This window comes from Carassius carassius, chromosome 19, assembly GCF_963082965.1.
Source record: "Carassius carassius chromosome 19, fCarCar2.1, whole genome shotgun sequence".
Classification (NCBI taxonomy): domain Eukaryota; kingdom Metazoa; phylum Chordata; class Actinopteri; order Cypriniformes; family Cyprinidae; genus Carassius; species Carassius carassius.
The window spans coordinates 23,663,191-23,677,159 of NC_081773.1; the positions used below are offsets into that span (position 1 = coordinate 23,663,191).

Below are 13,969 nucleotides of genomic sequence, written 5' to 3' on the forward strand. Positions count from 1 at the left end.
ATAAACAAAAGAGCTTTAAAAAAAGAGTATTGCCTTTATTATTCTTAATTTTGACATTCATTTTAATTTTTACACCAGACTTATATATTGTTTAAAATAGTGATTATCGGTTTATTTGATATTATTGACATCTGCCCTAAAAAGACATATCCCCCTATTTTCAGCTTTAATATTAAAAAATGTTTAGCATCAAATCAGCATGTGTATGATCATGTGACACTGGATTTTTCAAACCATTAGATTTTTTTTTTACTAACACCAACAAAGACTAGTGGTCGACCGATATGTGTTTTTTGACCGCCAATGCCAATGCCGATATCTTGGAAAGCAGGGGGTCTATAGATGATATAAAGCCGATATACTTTTTCTTTTATACTTTCTATTACTAATAGGCCTAATATAAAAGAAGTAGTTTTAATACTTTCTGTAAACATTAATTTCTTTGTTTAAACGTTCCATCTGATTATTAAACAGACTTATTTCCCCGTTAGACAGAACTGTTAACGACGATGAACAAGACAGAGAGTGTGAGCACTGTGTGAGCTCAGGCACTGCAGCTCTCGGCGCCGTCAAAATAAAAGTCCTACCTTGGGACACATCGGCCAAGTAGAAAAACTTACCGGCCAATGCCGATATTATAAAAAAGCCAAATATCAGCCGATATATCTGCCTCGGAGATATATCGGTCGACCACTAATAAAGACCTTAAAGGGATAGTTTACCCAAAAATGGAAATTGTGTCATTAATTACTCACCCTCATGTCATTACAAACCCGTAAGACCTTCAGAACACCAATTAACATATTTTTGATTAAATCCTTGAGCTTTCTGACCCTCCATAGACAGCAATGACATTACCATGATCAACACACAGACACGTAGAAAGGACCTTGGTAAAACAGTCTATGTCATATCAGTGGTTCAAACTTAATTTTACGAAAGCTATGATAATACTTTTTGTGTGCAAAGGAAACAAAAAGATTTTTTTCAACAATTCTTCTCCTCTGCATCACCCCGGTGCCACGGATTTAATCAAAAATATCTTAATTAGTGTTCCAAAGATGAACAAAGTTCTACAGGTTTGGAATGACATGAGGGTGAGTAATTAATGACAGAATTTCCTTTTTTGGGTGAACTATTCTTTTAATTGTGTGTGTGACCGTGTGTGGGCACAACATGTGTGCACAGCTGTCTTATATTGTGCTCACAATGTAATACAGTCTCATTCTTACTGGCTCGGAGCTCTTTACAGCCCTTAACTGGAATTGTACTGCTGGAATTGGTTGATTTAACAAGTGGTCTATTTTAACATAAGAAGTGAAGAAATCTTGTCTGGATTGATTCAGAAAATATGTGTGAATATTTGCCCGTGAACTTGCTCATGTGGGCGTGTGTTGATGTGTGTGTATGTATATGTGTCGCACAGAGCAAGTATCAGCGCGGATCGTGCAGGAGGTTACAGCTGAAGCGGTATCGGTACTGAAGGGAGAGCAGGAGCTGCATCCGGACACTGCCGTCAGGCTGCCATCAGGTAGGCCTGCAGGAGAGCCTCCTGAGATACTGGAGGTTGGCCACACTCAGGCCAGCTCTTAAAGGACTTAATTGCATTGGTGAGACTTGCAGAGATGAGAAGATAAAAATGGAAGGCAGTGGGAAAAGTAAGGTTTTTATTTATTTATTTTTTTCGTTTTTGAATTCCTCCTCAGAGGTGCTTCAAGAAGGCTGTTAGCAAAGTGTAAAGACACTGGTCACACATATTTGCTGTTTATAATTATATAATTTTGTTTAGTGAGTCTTTTACACCTGAAGGTAATAATTCACCTAAAAATTATAATTTGCACCATTTACTGATTCCAAATTAATAATATAAAAAATATTTCAAGGACCATGTGACACTGAAGACTAAAGTAATGGATGCTGAAAATACAGCTTTGCCTTCAAATCACATTTTAAAATATATTAAAGTAGAATAGTAGTTGTTGTTATTAGTAGTTATTTTAATTTGTAAGATGTTATCTTTTAATTTTCAGAAAGGATGCAAAACAAAACCAAAAACAAATTAGACGTATAAGAAAAGTAGTCCAGTTGTCTTGTGAACTACATTGCAAGTCTTCTAAAACTATACAATAGCTTTATGTCATGAACTTAAAATAATAACCCTTCATGAATCAGACATCACTACATATCATACTGTCCGCTAACGTATTCAAACTAGTGAATATGTCAAGAGTTTTAGTTCATTTTGATTTTCAGGTGAACTGTTCCTTTAAATGTTTACATATTTTCATGTTTGTCAAAGACAACATGGAGAGACAGTGCACAAATAAGTTTTATTTTTGCTTCTCTGTCTCTGTGGTATGTGACCATTGTTGTTATATATGTCCGTTCCTCTGTATGAAAACTGATCAAAGCTGTGGAAAGCATCAGCAGGGCACTTGCGTTTCCTTTATAATGGCATATCTGCCCTGACAGCTGGTTTGTCCCAGCTCCTCTCTGCTTGATTTCTGTACCCACTCACCCCTGGCTATCTGTGTGTGTGTGTGTGCCAACACAGGGCATTAGGGTGAACCTTTAGCCCTCTCTGTGTTTAACGGCTGCCTGGTCATAGTAAAAGTGCACTTTTGTTTCATGGTTTCTGTTTGTGCTGCATGTCTTTTGTGCGCTGGTTTTATCTGAGGTTTCTTGGTTTTGAACATTTTTTGTGAGCATGTGTTGCTACCCTTTGTCAGTTTCAGTGTTTTGACATTGACTTTATAAGGACTGTGCAGTATGCTGGTGACATTAGGTTGTGAATTTACTTATTGAAGAGCTGTATGTGATGATACATAGTTGTTGTATAAGCTAAACTAGTACAAACAGTGCATATATGGCATACATGAACATGAACTAGAGGTTATAATTTTTTTCCCATTACAAATTCAGTTCAAAATGTTTAGATGCTTCATTCTTAGACTTCAACGAAAAAGGAAAAATGAAATAAAATCTATAGCTCTAAGTTTCCACTTGCTGTGCTGGAATTAGTCAGCAAAATTAGATAATGATTTCTGCACTAACATGCTTGATGTTGAGTCAGTCTGTCAGAAGAGCTCAAAGGATTAGAGACTGCAAAGTATTCAGCGTACCAATCCTGAGCCCTGACTTCTCTCTGCTCAGCATATCCTTAGAAATATCTCTCTCGCACACGCAAACCCATTTATTTCTCTTGGGTGAGTGGGGGGATTTTTACATTCAAATCTATTGTTATTAAACTGCTTGCTGCTTGGAGTCCCTTAAGTTAATACAAGCTAATTGCATTTTAAGATACAATTTTATCCCTTCGTTCATTTCTTTTTCTTGTAAAAACATGCCCACTGTGTTTTACAGGGTTCATTTGTCTTGCGTGGGCATTTACAGAAATTTAGCATACTTAAAATTAAGAAATCAGAGCTGGCTTGCATTTCCTGATCTAGTTCCCTCTACTTCTCATCCTCATTACCTGTCTGTTCTTTACGATAGTTAAAGGTCAAAAAAGACCTAAACTCATATTTGTAGACTCATATTCCAAAACCTTGCTTACTTTATGTACAATAACCTTTTTAAAGTTTGGCCCCATTTCTCAGCAGCAATTACTTCAGTCCTCACTGCCACATGGTCCTTCAGAAATCATTCTAATGATTATTAATGTTGAAAACAGTTGTGCTGCTTAATACTTTCTTGGATATTATTATACATTTAGCATTTATTTAAAATAGAAAACTTTTACAATATATATATATATATACATTTTTTTTTTTTTTTTTTTTTACTGTGACCTTTGAGCAATTTAATGCATCCTAACGGAATAAAAATATTAAAGACTGACCCCAAACTTTGAATGGAGTTTCTTTTCAGTAGGTCACTAAGCTCATGATATAATACTTTAGTAAGCATTAGAATACATAACACATATAAATATTGAGGGAAGGAATCAGGTTATTAATGAAGTAAAAAATGATGTACTGTTTTGTATTATTGTTTATTTTATTTATAATCAATATTTCTCTTGCTTTGTCTGCCATCTTGGATAGATGGTTTTCATCTTCTACATAAAGGACAAATGCAACATATTCTTAGAATTTCTTAGAACTTTACTTCAAAACTCCTACTGTATGTTGCCTTAAAATTCCTTCTCTGTAGGCAGTTCAGTTAGTTTTATAACGGACCCACAATGGGATGCCCGATCTGTAAATGTCTTGATCTCTTCTTCTTTTCTTCTGTTTGTTTGCAGTGGAAGACTCTGCAAACCTGCCGCCCTCACCTCCTCCGTCCCCAGCAGCAGAGCATTTTGGGCCTTTGGATCAAGGTAGGGTCATGCTTCTTGTGTGTATGGAGAGAGGTGAGGTGAGAAACACACGGAAAGAACTTGAACACCATTTTTTCCATGAGTATTCCGGTCACCCTCTGACCCTGGCTTGAATGAAGGTGTTCTATTTGGGGACACCTGCTATTCCCACCACTTCCAGGCTGATTTCACCCCTGTCACAGTGCCCTACAGATGCCCACGCTCCGCTGATTTGTGGGGCCGCTCCAAAGATTGATGGAGTTGTGTTTGCAGGATCAACTTTGCCTCCTTTGTTGACATCATTCAAGTCGACCTCCTCTTCCTCATCCAGCATCTCCAGCTCTTAAACATGGCCTCATCTTCATCATCGCTAACTCCGGGAGCTTATCTTGATCAAAAACTCACGCCAAAGTGACCTAACCCCTTTCCAGTTCTCTTAACCAATCAAACTCAACCTCTCCTTATATCCCGTCCAACCATGGATCTTAACTCCACTCTGCATGAAAGCCTTGAACCTTGAACTGAATGCTGTGCTGTCTCACCTGCAGCTCATGTTTCCAAGCTGTTGCTGAAACTGTGTTGCATTCAGGTTGTCTGCTCATCCTCTCTCCAAAACCAGATCTGTTGATTGCTCCAAACCTTTCTCAGTTCCCAATGCGTCCTTGTCTTTAGTTTTGCATGTTGTGTCGTACATGCTGTTGATGTCGTGGGCTTATGCTCGTTCGTCATTTTGACTGTGTCTGTCTGTGCTGCCTGTGGTAGGTCAATGCCATGCTCAGATCACTCTCTGAAGATACTAAACAAAACATGAATGTCATTGACACAATCACTAACAGCCTTCAGGAGAAGCTAAGCCAAATGCAGTCACTAAGCGCATACTTAAAGTCAACATGAAATCCATTTAATCCATTTAATACATGTCCCTGGTATTATTGTGCAAAACTTTTGTGGCTGATGTCATCTTGGCTAAAATCATTATAATCAGGATTAATTTATATATTGTCACCGTATATTTTTACCTGATATACCTTTTTTTTTTGTAAAGTGTGGGTATGTATTGTATATGTTGACTGACTATTTCATTATATATGCACATTTCCACCTATTTTTACGTTGAGTCATTTTAACTTTGCTGTCAGCTATGCTCATTTAAAGTTAAAATTATATACACATATATATACACACTTTATTTTAAGGTGTCCTTGTTACAGTGCTGTTATACATTGATGTTCTGAGTAATATTAATTAACTACATGTACTTACGATATGGTTAGGATTAGATTAGGATTAGTTGCATGTAATTATGAATAATTTATTGTTTTTGTTAAAATAGTAAGTTCATGAAATATGTATAACAAGGACACCTTAAAATAGAGTGTTACAGTTGAATTTAGTGAATGTTGAATCCGTATAGGTTATAAAATAGCCTGTGAAACTGATATGGCAATGAACAACATTCAATTTATTTAACAGAATTATGTTAAATGAATGCTGTTTATTTCTTGAGTGTTTTATTTTTTATTTTTTATTTCTATTGGACAATTATCAGTTATGGGCTAAGAGAAAAAAATATTGAATTACTGGCACTCACTTATCAGACAATAATTGTACTTTTTGTGCATCCCTATTATTATTTTGCTAGTTATATAATGTTTCACTCAAATATTTCACATGACAAAAGTGAAATTCATGTTGACTTTAAGCAGAAACTTAATATTGATGCAGTTTCATCTGGTTTAGATCTTTCTTACTTTGAGACAAACCTCTACAAAGCCATTCGGGATGTTCAGACTCTGGTTATGGCATAGCACCGCTACAGTCACACTTTGTTTCTCGACACTGTGTGTTGTGTGTGTCTGTGTCTTTTTTCGTACACATACTCCTATCTTGTTTTATTTCTTTCCACCTGACTCTTTTTGAAGCTCCTTATTATCTCTCTCTCTTTCTCTCTCTCTCTCTGGTTCTCTCTCTATATCTCCTCCCTTCCCTTCTCAGTTTTAGCATATTCTTCTTCACCTCCTTTTTTACTTTCTCTCTTTCACTTGTTCCTTTTTTCCTCCCTTACTTGCTCCACCCTTTCTAGCTTCCTTCCTTTTCCTCTCTGTCTCTTTGTCTCTGTCTCTTTGTCCAGATTTCCCTGCAGTTCTTTTCCTTGTGTCTATTTGTAGATGTAGGGGATGAGGAGGAAGCAGGTCCTCTCCGCCGCTTCCAAAATTCTCGCGAGAGGTGCAAGTTCCTCGCCCCCTCCATCTCAGTGTCTGTGCCTGAGGATGACCCCTACCACTCTGACGAGGAATACTATGAGCACCCTTTATTCAGCCCAGAGTGGACGCGCTCTGGCTCTCGCCCCCCAGGGCAGGCCGCCGCGTTTAGACAGATCGAAGGTGAACCTCGCATGGTTCCTCTCTGCCATTCTCTCCTCCCCTCCTCCTTATTTTTCTCTATCTTTCCTTCCACTTCTTTCTTTAGCTCAGCATCAACACCTCTCTCTCTCACTCTCGCTCTCTCTCTGGTCCGCCTCTTCTTGTCTTTTGTCTCTGTTGTGTCGTGCCCACTCTGACCGAAGCGTGTCTTGTGGGGGTGGTATCTGTTTTTGTAGCTCGTTCATTGCAAGTCATTTTGATTTTGCGCAACTTTTGTGCTGTGCAGTAAAAAGACATGAGGGTTTGTGTTTTTAGGCAAAATTCCCACTGCTATGGAGAAAAAGAGGAAAATCACTGACTCTGAAAATGAAATCCAAATGACTTGCAGCATCAGCAGGACATTTGTGCATGCTGTGCACATTTTTTCCATTGCCTGTTTGCCGTCTTCTTGTCTATGCATCTGTCCGCCCGTATGTTAGCCTGTCTGTCCATTTGTATTTTTGATTGTCCCCCATCAGGCCCAAAATGTACTCATGGGTCTCAACAGGCCTCTCACATTTCTCCAACCTGCTGATGTACACATGCTGTAGATCACAGGAAGACTTTCAGCTCTTCACATGGTGCCCCCCCCCCTCCCACACACACAAACAGAAGCAACTCTGACCTTATTGCATCAGTGAAGAAATACTTAATCACTTTCAGCACCAAACCGACTTCTTCATCGTGGGTTGGGTTTCCAATTTAACTAGGGTTGGTGATCAAGAACTTAGAAAATAGTAGAACCGATTATTTTCCTTTATTGCTTCTTTTTGGCAAAGCTATGAGCTTGCAATCTAAACTGAATTTGATGAGAACCAGTAGACAATAATGAATCAGTGAAAAACTACCATTTACGTCCAATTCCAAATAAACTGAAATCTGTTAATGAGTTATGTATGGTTATTGCTTGTGGGATTACTGACTAATATGACAACATGTAGTTAAAGCAGTGTTATTTTAGTATTACTGATATACTATTGTATTATTTTTTATTTTTTTTATTAGAGATATAATTCAAATAATACAAACAACCGAGACAGAAACAATCAAACAAACAGACAAACAAACAAACCCCAAGTGCTGCAAGTTAAATAAAATGTACAAGTGTATCTGTTAACAAAAAACATAATAAATCAAAACAGAAGAAGCCAAAAATCTCTAAAAAATTAAATTTCAAATTTTGTGTAGGAAGGATTGGAGAGGTTCCCAAAGTTTCCTGAATTTGTCCTGTTTGTGGTTGAGGTCATAAGTTAATTTCTCCAAAGGAAGAAAGGTTGACAGCTGAGAAATCCACATGGAAATTGTAGGGATCTGAGATGTAGACCATTTTAGTAATATACATTTCTTAGCCAGAAATATGAGGGTAGTAAACAGAGATTTGAGGTCCGAGTCAAAAAGGTCTTTAGGAATGTCATTTAACAAAAAAAGTGAGGGGGATAACATAAACCGTTTCCCTGTTATCTCCTGGATTGCAGAGTGGACCCCTCTCCAAAATGGTTGGATGTGAACACAAGACCAAAATACATGAAAGAATGTGCCCTTACAAGCTTTGCATTTAAAACAGAGGTCGGAACAACCTGGGAACATTTTATGCAGTCGAACAGGTGTAAAATAAATTCTGTGGAAAAATTTGAAATTTTGTTCATGGAAATTGAGGTACATTTTGGAAAGATACCATCGCAGATCTTGGTCCAATTTTCAGAATTAAACAGAACTCCTAGGTCCCGTTCCCATAGTGGTTTCAAAGAATCATACACTGAAGAATCAGAATGAGTTAATAAGGCATAAAATTTTGAAATAAGTCCTTTGAACGATTTAACTGATAGTATGGTTTCTTCCAATTCCGATAATTTAAATCGGAATCTATTTTGTTTTAAAAGAGACTCTATAAAATGCCGAATTTGAAGATATTTGAAAAAGTCTTCGGAGGGAATATCGAACTCTTCTCTAATTTGTTCAAATGATCTCAAAGTTTCAGAGGTAAACATTCCTGAAAAGTCAGACAAGCCTTTAAAACTCCAATCCAGCAATCCAATGCTCCTAATCTGAATGGGAATGTCTGGGTTCAAAGCCAGAGGGGAGTGTATGGATATAGTTTGGGGGATATTCAAATGTTTTTTCACATCATTCCAAACCAGTAATGTATTATAGACAATCACATTATCATTAAGAGAGTTTATCTGAGTTATATTATTAATAAACCACAGGGAATCTAATCTTCTTGGATGGCAAAATAAAGATTCAAAATCAATCCACATAGCATCCTGCTTATTCATAACCCAGCTTGTTATCATTTTGAGTTGAGCAGCCCAATAATAAAGCTGAAAATTGGGTAAGGAAAGACCCCCAAGGTCCTTTGGTTTACAAAGTTTAGAAAGACCAACTCTCTGCTGCTTATTATTCCAGATATAACGAGATATGTAAGAATTCAAAGTTTAAAAAAACGATGTAGCTAAATAGCATGGGAGATTTTGAAAAAGATAGTTAAGTCGAGGAAGTATGTTCATTTTTATGACGTTAACTCTCCCAAGAAGAGAAATTGGCAGAGGGGTCCACTTTTCTAAATCTTTTTTAACTTTTTGAACTAAAGGGGAGTAATTTGCTTCAAATAAATTATTCAAATCAGGGGTGAGGAGAATGCCAAGATACTTAAAACCTTTTTTAGAAATCTCAAAAGGAAATTGTATTGTAGGGTTATTAAAGTAATTAAAAGACATAGAAACAGACTTTTCGATATTAACTTTGTATCCCGACACAGTACTGAACAAAGCCAAGGAAGTCAGAACTGCAGGAGTAGATGTCTGTAAATTTTCTAAATATAAAAGGCCGTCATTTGCATACAGAGAGATGACGTGTTTTTTCCCGTTAATTATAATTCCAGATATCTCAGGATTAGTCCTGATAGACTCTGCCAAAGGTTCAATAAATAGTGTGAACAATAAGGGCGATAAGGGGCATCCCTGTCTGCAACCTCTACGTACTGAAAAACCTTCGGACATCAAACCATTTGTGTTGACGGAGGCAGTAGAGTCTGAGTAAAGATGCTTAATAACATTAATAAAATTAGAGCTTAATCCAAATTTTTCCAAAACTAAAAACAAAAAAGGCCACTCCACGCGGTCAAAAGCCTTTTCGGCGTCCAAAGATAATATCATTGATATCTTTTTCTGAGTATTAAAATAATGTATAGCATTAAGAGCACGACGTACATTATCCGAACCATGCCTGGATTTCACAAAGCCTGCTTGATCAGGATTTATAACCTTAGGAAGAATTGATTCCAGTCTGCAGGCCAGAACTTTTGCCATTATCTTATAGTCTACATTAAGGAGACTAATAGGCCTATAAGATGAACAATCTAGAGGATTTTTATCTTTTTTTAGGAGTAAACTAATTGAAGCCTGTCTCCAAGATGGGGGGATTTCACCTTTCCAGATATCATTGATCGCAGGCATAAAAATCGGATGGATATTGGGCCAGAATTTTTTGAAAAATTCCAGTGGGAAACCATCTGGACCGGGGCACTTCCCATTTGGCATGGATTGAATTGCTGCCCAAACCTCCTCTACTGAAAAAGGAGCATTTAGGTTAAAACGGTCCTCCTCAGAACATAACGGTAATGTGATATTACTTAAAAAGGCAGCAATGTCAGAGTCTGTCGCTTTTGATTCAGAACTGTATAGCGATTTATAGAATTCCTTAAAAGTACTATTTATGACTAAAGGGTCACTAGAAGTGACACCATTTATATTCCGTATCATATTAATCGACCTGTCGTTGTTTTGATTCTTTAATTGGTATGCCAGTAACCGGCTAGATTTATTGCCAAATTCATAAAATTTTTGTTTAGTAAAGAGAAGAAGCTTCTGAATATGGGAGGTATGATCCATATTTAGTTTAGTTCTTGCATTCTCCAGTAATTTTAAATTTGAAACTGTAGGGAATTGCTTGTGTATTTGTTCCAATCTAGTTACCTCCTTTTCAAGATTTTTCCTATTACTGTCTTTGGCTCTTTTAAGGTGGGAAGTATAAGAAATAAGATGACCGCGTAGAGTAGCTTTGGCTGCATCCCAAATTATGGCAGAAGACACAGGAGAATCTCTGTTGTCGAGCCAAAATTGAGACAAACTATCTGAAACAAAAGATGAAAAATGATCACTGTTTAAAAGAGATGTATTAAATCTCCAATTTGAAGATCTAGGAATACTGAAGGCGGGGTCAATTTGCAAACATACTGCTGCATGATCTGATAGGACAATAGAGTCAATATGACAAGTCTGAACTGCATGCAAAAATTGTTTAGGGAGAAAGAAATAGTCCAGCCTGGAATATGAATTGTGGGGGTGAGAAAAAAAAAGTATAATCCCTCACTTTAGGATTTAATTGACGCCATACGTCTATCAAACCGGAGTCAGAACATAAATTATTGAGCACCTTAGATGATTTAGGGTTTGATACGTTTGCAGATGAGGATTTGTCCAGAGAGGCATTCATTATACAATTAAAGTCTCCAGCTAGAAAACCTAAGCCTTTACAATGATGAGTGAACAGTAAAATCATCTGTGTTATAAAATTAGGCGAATCAGAATTTGGAGCATAGAGATTGAGAATTGTTACATGGCATTTGAGGATCGATCCTGTGATCATAATAAATCTCCCTTCAGCATCTGATTCTTTATATTCTAAAATAAAAGGTAGATTTTTATTAATAAGAATGGCTACCCCTCTTTTGTTCTGTGAGTAAGAAGAAAAGTAGACTTGACCAACCCAGTCTTTCCCTAGCTTTGAGTGTTCTACGTCGGATAATTTTGTTTCCTGAAGCAATACTATATCAGGTTTTTGTTTTTTCAAATGAGTTAGAATTTTTTTTCTTTTAATTACATGTCCAATCCCTTGAACATTCCAAGTGATAAGTTTAAGTGAACCAGCCATGAAAGGTGTGAATTAATCGCGAAGATAAAGCGATTTTATTTGGCGAAAAAAGGCAACAGAGAGTTGGCTTACAACAAACACATAAAACATCAAAGAAAACCTTGCAGCACGTACCCACCCCCACTCTGTCCCCCCACTCTGTCCCCAAACGACAGAGTAAAACCCCCCATAATGAAGTCAACGAACGTAATCAGTACAAATCCAAACTCAAATTAGTGACCACAATAACAATTCAGTCGCCAGAGACAACGGCCAAACCAAGAGACTGAATAAAAAAAAAAAAGAGAAAGAAAAAAAAAAAAAAAAAAAAAAAAAAAACTGCGAGGAAAAGGAAAGGAGAGTCCCTTAGGAATAAAATAAAAACTATGTTATAAATGGGAAGCTATACTTAAGATTAATCAAACCTCCTAGTTATTCCAAATTACTTTAAATCAGGCAGGCTTTAAAAATAAATAAATAAATAAATATACAAAAAAGTGAGTAAATAAAAACAGGTTGGCTCCTTTAGTCTTAAAAACTAGAAAGTAATGAAGGGACTCGCTGTAGATCAAGTCAATAATCCTCCTTAACAAACGAGAGTAGCAGCAAAAATACCTCAAGTAAGAGATTCCAAAAAGGCAGCGGCTGATTCGGGGGTATCAAAAAGACGAATTTGCCCGTTATGAAGACAGCGAAGCCTCGCAGGGTAGGCAAAGCCACGATACATATTCCGACGGGCCATCAATTTCCCCACGGAGTCAAACTCACGACGTTTGCGCAGGACCTCCGCTGAAAGGTCAGAGTAGAACCTTAATCTGGATTCATTGTAGAGGATGTCGCGCTTCTTCAAAGCTGCCCTGAGAACCGCTTCTTTCTGAGAGTACCGGAGAAATCGCACAAGAATACTTCTTGGTGGCTTATTCGCGTCCGGGCTCGGGACCAGAGCGCGATGGGCGCGTTCAATCTCCAGAGGAGGAAAGTCAGCAGGTAGGCCGACTAAAGTTGGAATGGTAGTTTGGAGAAAGTCCGCGAGTAAAGTGGAGCCTTCCGCTTTCTCCGGGAGATTGACGATCTTTAAATTCTTCCGAAGCCCGCGGTTCTCCAGGTCGTCAACCTTCAGCTGCAGCATATCCACTATCTTTTGCATAGCTGATATTTGGGCTTCGCAATTGTCGCGACTATCCTCGGTATTTGAGATCCGAGTTTCGGCTTCATCCATTCGTTTTTCCAAATCTGTTGCTCGATTAGATAGATTGGAAAGAGAAAGCTCAACTGACGTGATAGATGTTTTAATGTCACCCAGAGCACTGTTTATCGTATTCAAACGAGCTTCGACAGCTTCATCCATGTTATTAACACGGGAGGCCACGGATTTGATTTCAATCAAAATCTGATCCATGGTAGTCGAGCAGGTGGCCTCCGTGTCAATTTCACCATGCTCATCTTCATCAGTGGAGCACGCGGTCAGTCGAGTCGTCGCTTTCTTTTTCCCGGTGGACGGGCCAGACGACGAAAATATAGGAAAATCTTTGTCACGAGGAGGTTTAGGCATACTTGAGATAGAAAATAACTGATTAAGTGACGTTTGCCAAGCGAGAAAAAGAACTTTAAACCTTGGTTTAGCAAGGAGCGAAGTCTCAAGCGTCCATCTTGCTCCGGGTCACGTGACCACCACCTACTATTGTATTATTTAATCATATTTTGATTTCTATTCAGCTTTAATTTATTTTACACAGTTATTTAATTTTATGATACTTTAAGTTTTAAAAAATAGGTTGTGTTGCTTCCTTAAAAGTACTAAAATAAACCATTAACCGGATCATTAAATGGAATTAGAATCATTAAATCCCCTAAAACTTTTGACATTGAGTTTGCTGCCAATTAGTCCTCCTCTTCCTTTTTATCTCCCTCATACACTCTCTATTCTCTCATCCCTCGTTCCACTGCAGCATCCTGCTGAGATATGACCTGGTGTGGTCTGCGTCTCCATATCTAGCCTGGCTCCCAGCAGAGACTGTTACTGTTCCTTATCTCTCTTTCTCTCTGTCTCCCCTCTTTCTCTCTCTGAGAATGAACTACAACATAAGCTTTGTTCTGAGCAAGAATTCTGCATCCCCGTTTTTACATTCATACTGACATCTCAATAACTCCCTGACCGGCATTATTATGTCGCTGTTCGTTTCGTTCAGTCCCAGTTAACAGAGATAATGCAGATGCACACAGCAGTGTGCAAGTCATATTTTCATGCTCAAGAACAAAATTGAACAAATGAAGGACCTGATGTAGACTATTTGTCATAAACTTTTGAAATAAGCATTACTAATGGGGTACATATTTGGAAATGTATAATCTGGGT

General features: G+C 37.7%; 1 protein-coding gene across 14 annotated transcripts in view; it reads left to right on the forward strand.

Annotated features, from left to right (window-relative positions):
• Window positions 1-13,969, forward strand: part of LOC132095426 (microtubule-associated protein 2-like) — a 112,783-nt gene that overhangs the window by 77,196 nt on the left and 21,618 nt on the right. For 7 of the 14 annotated variants that reach the window (XM_059500401.1, XM_059500404.1, XM_059500406.1 and 4 more), the window contains 3 exons: window positions 1,427-1,531; window positions 4,247-4,321; window positions 6,469-6,684. In XM_059500401.1, coding sequence (XP_059356384.1) covers window positions 1,427-1,531; window positions 4,247-4,321; window positions 6,469-6,684 — 396 coding nt within the window. The remainder of the gene's footprint in view (window positions 1-1,426; window positions 1,532-4,246; window positions 4,322-6,468; window positions 6,685-13,969) is intronic. The other 7 variants (XM_059500407.1, XM_059500408.1, XM_059500413.1 and 4 more) reach the window with 3 other exon arrangements.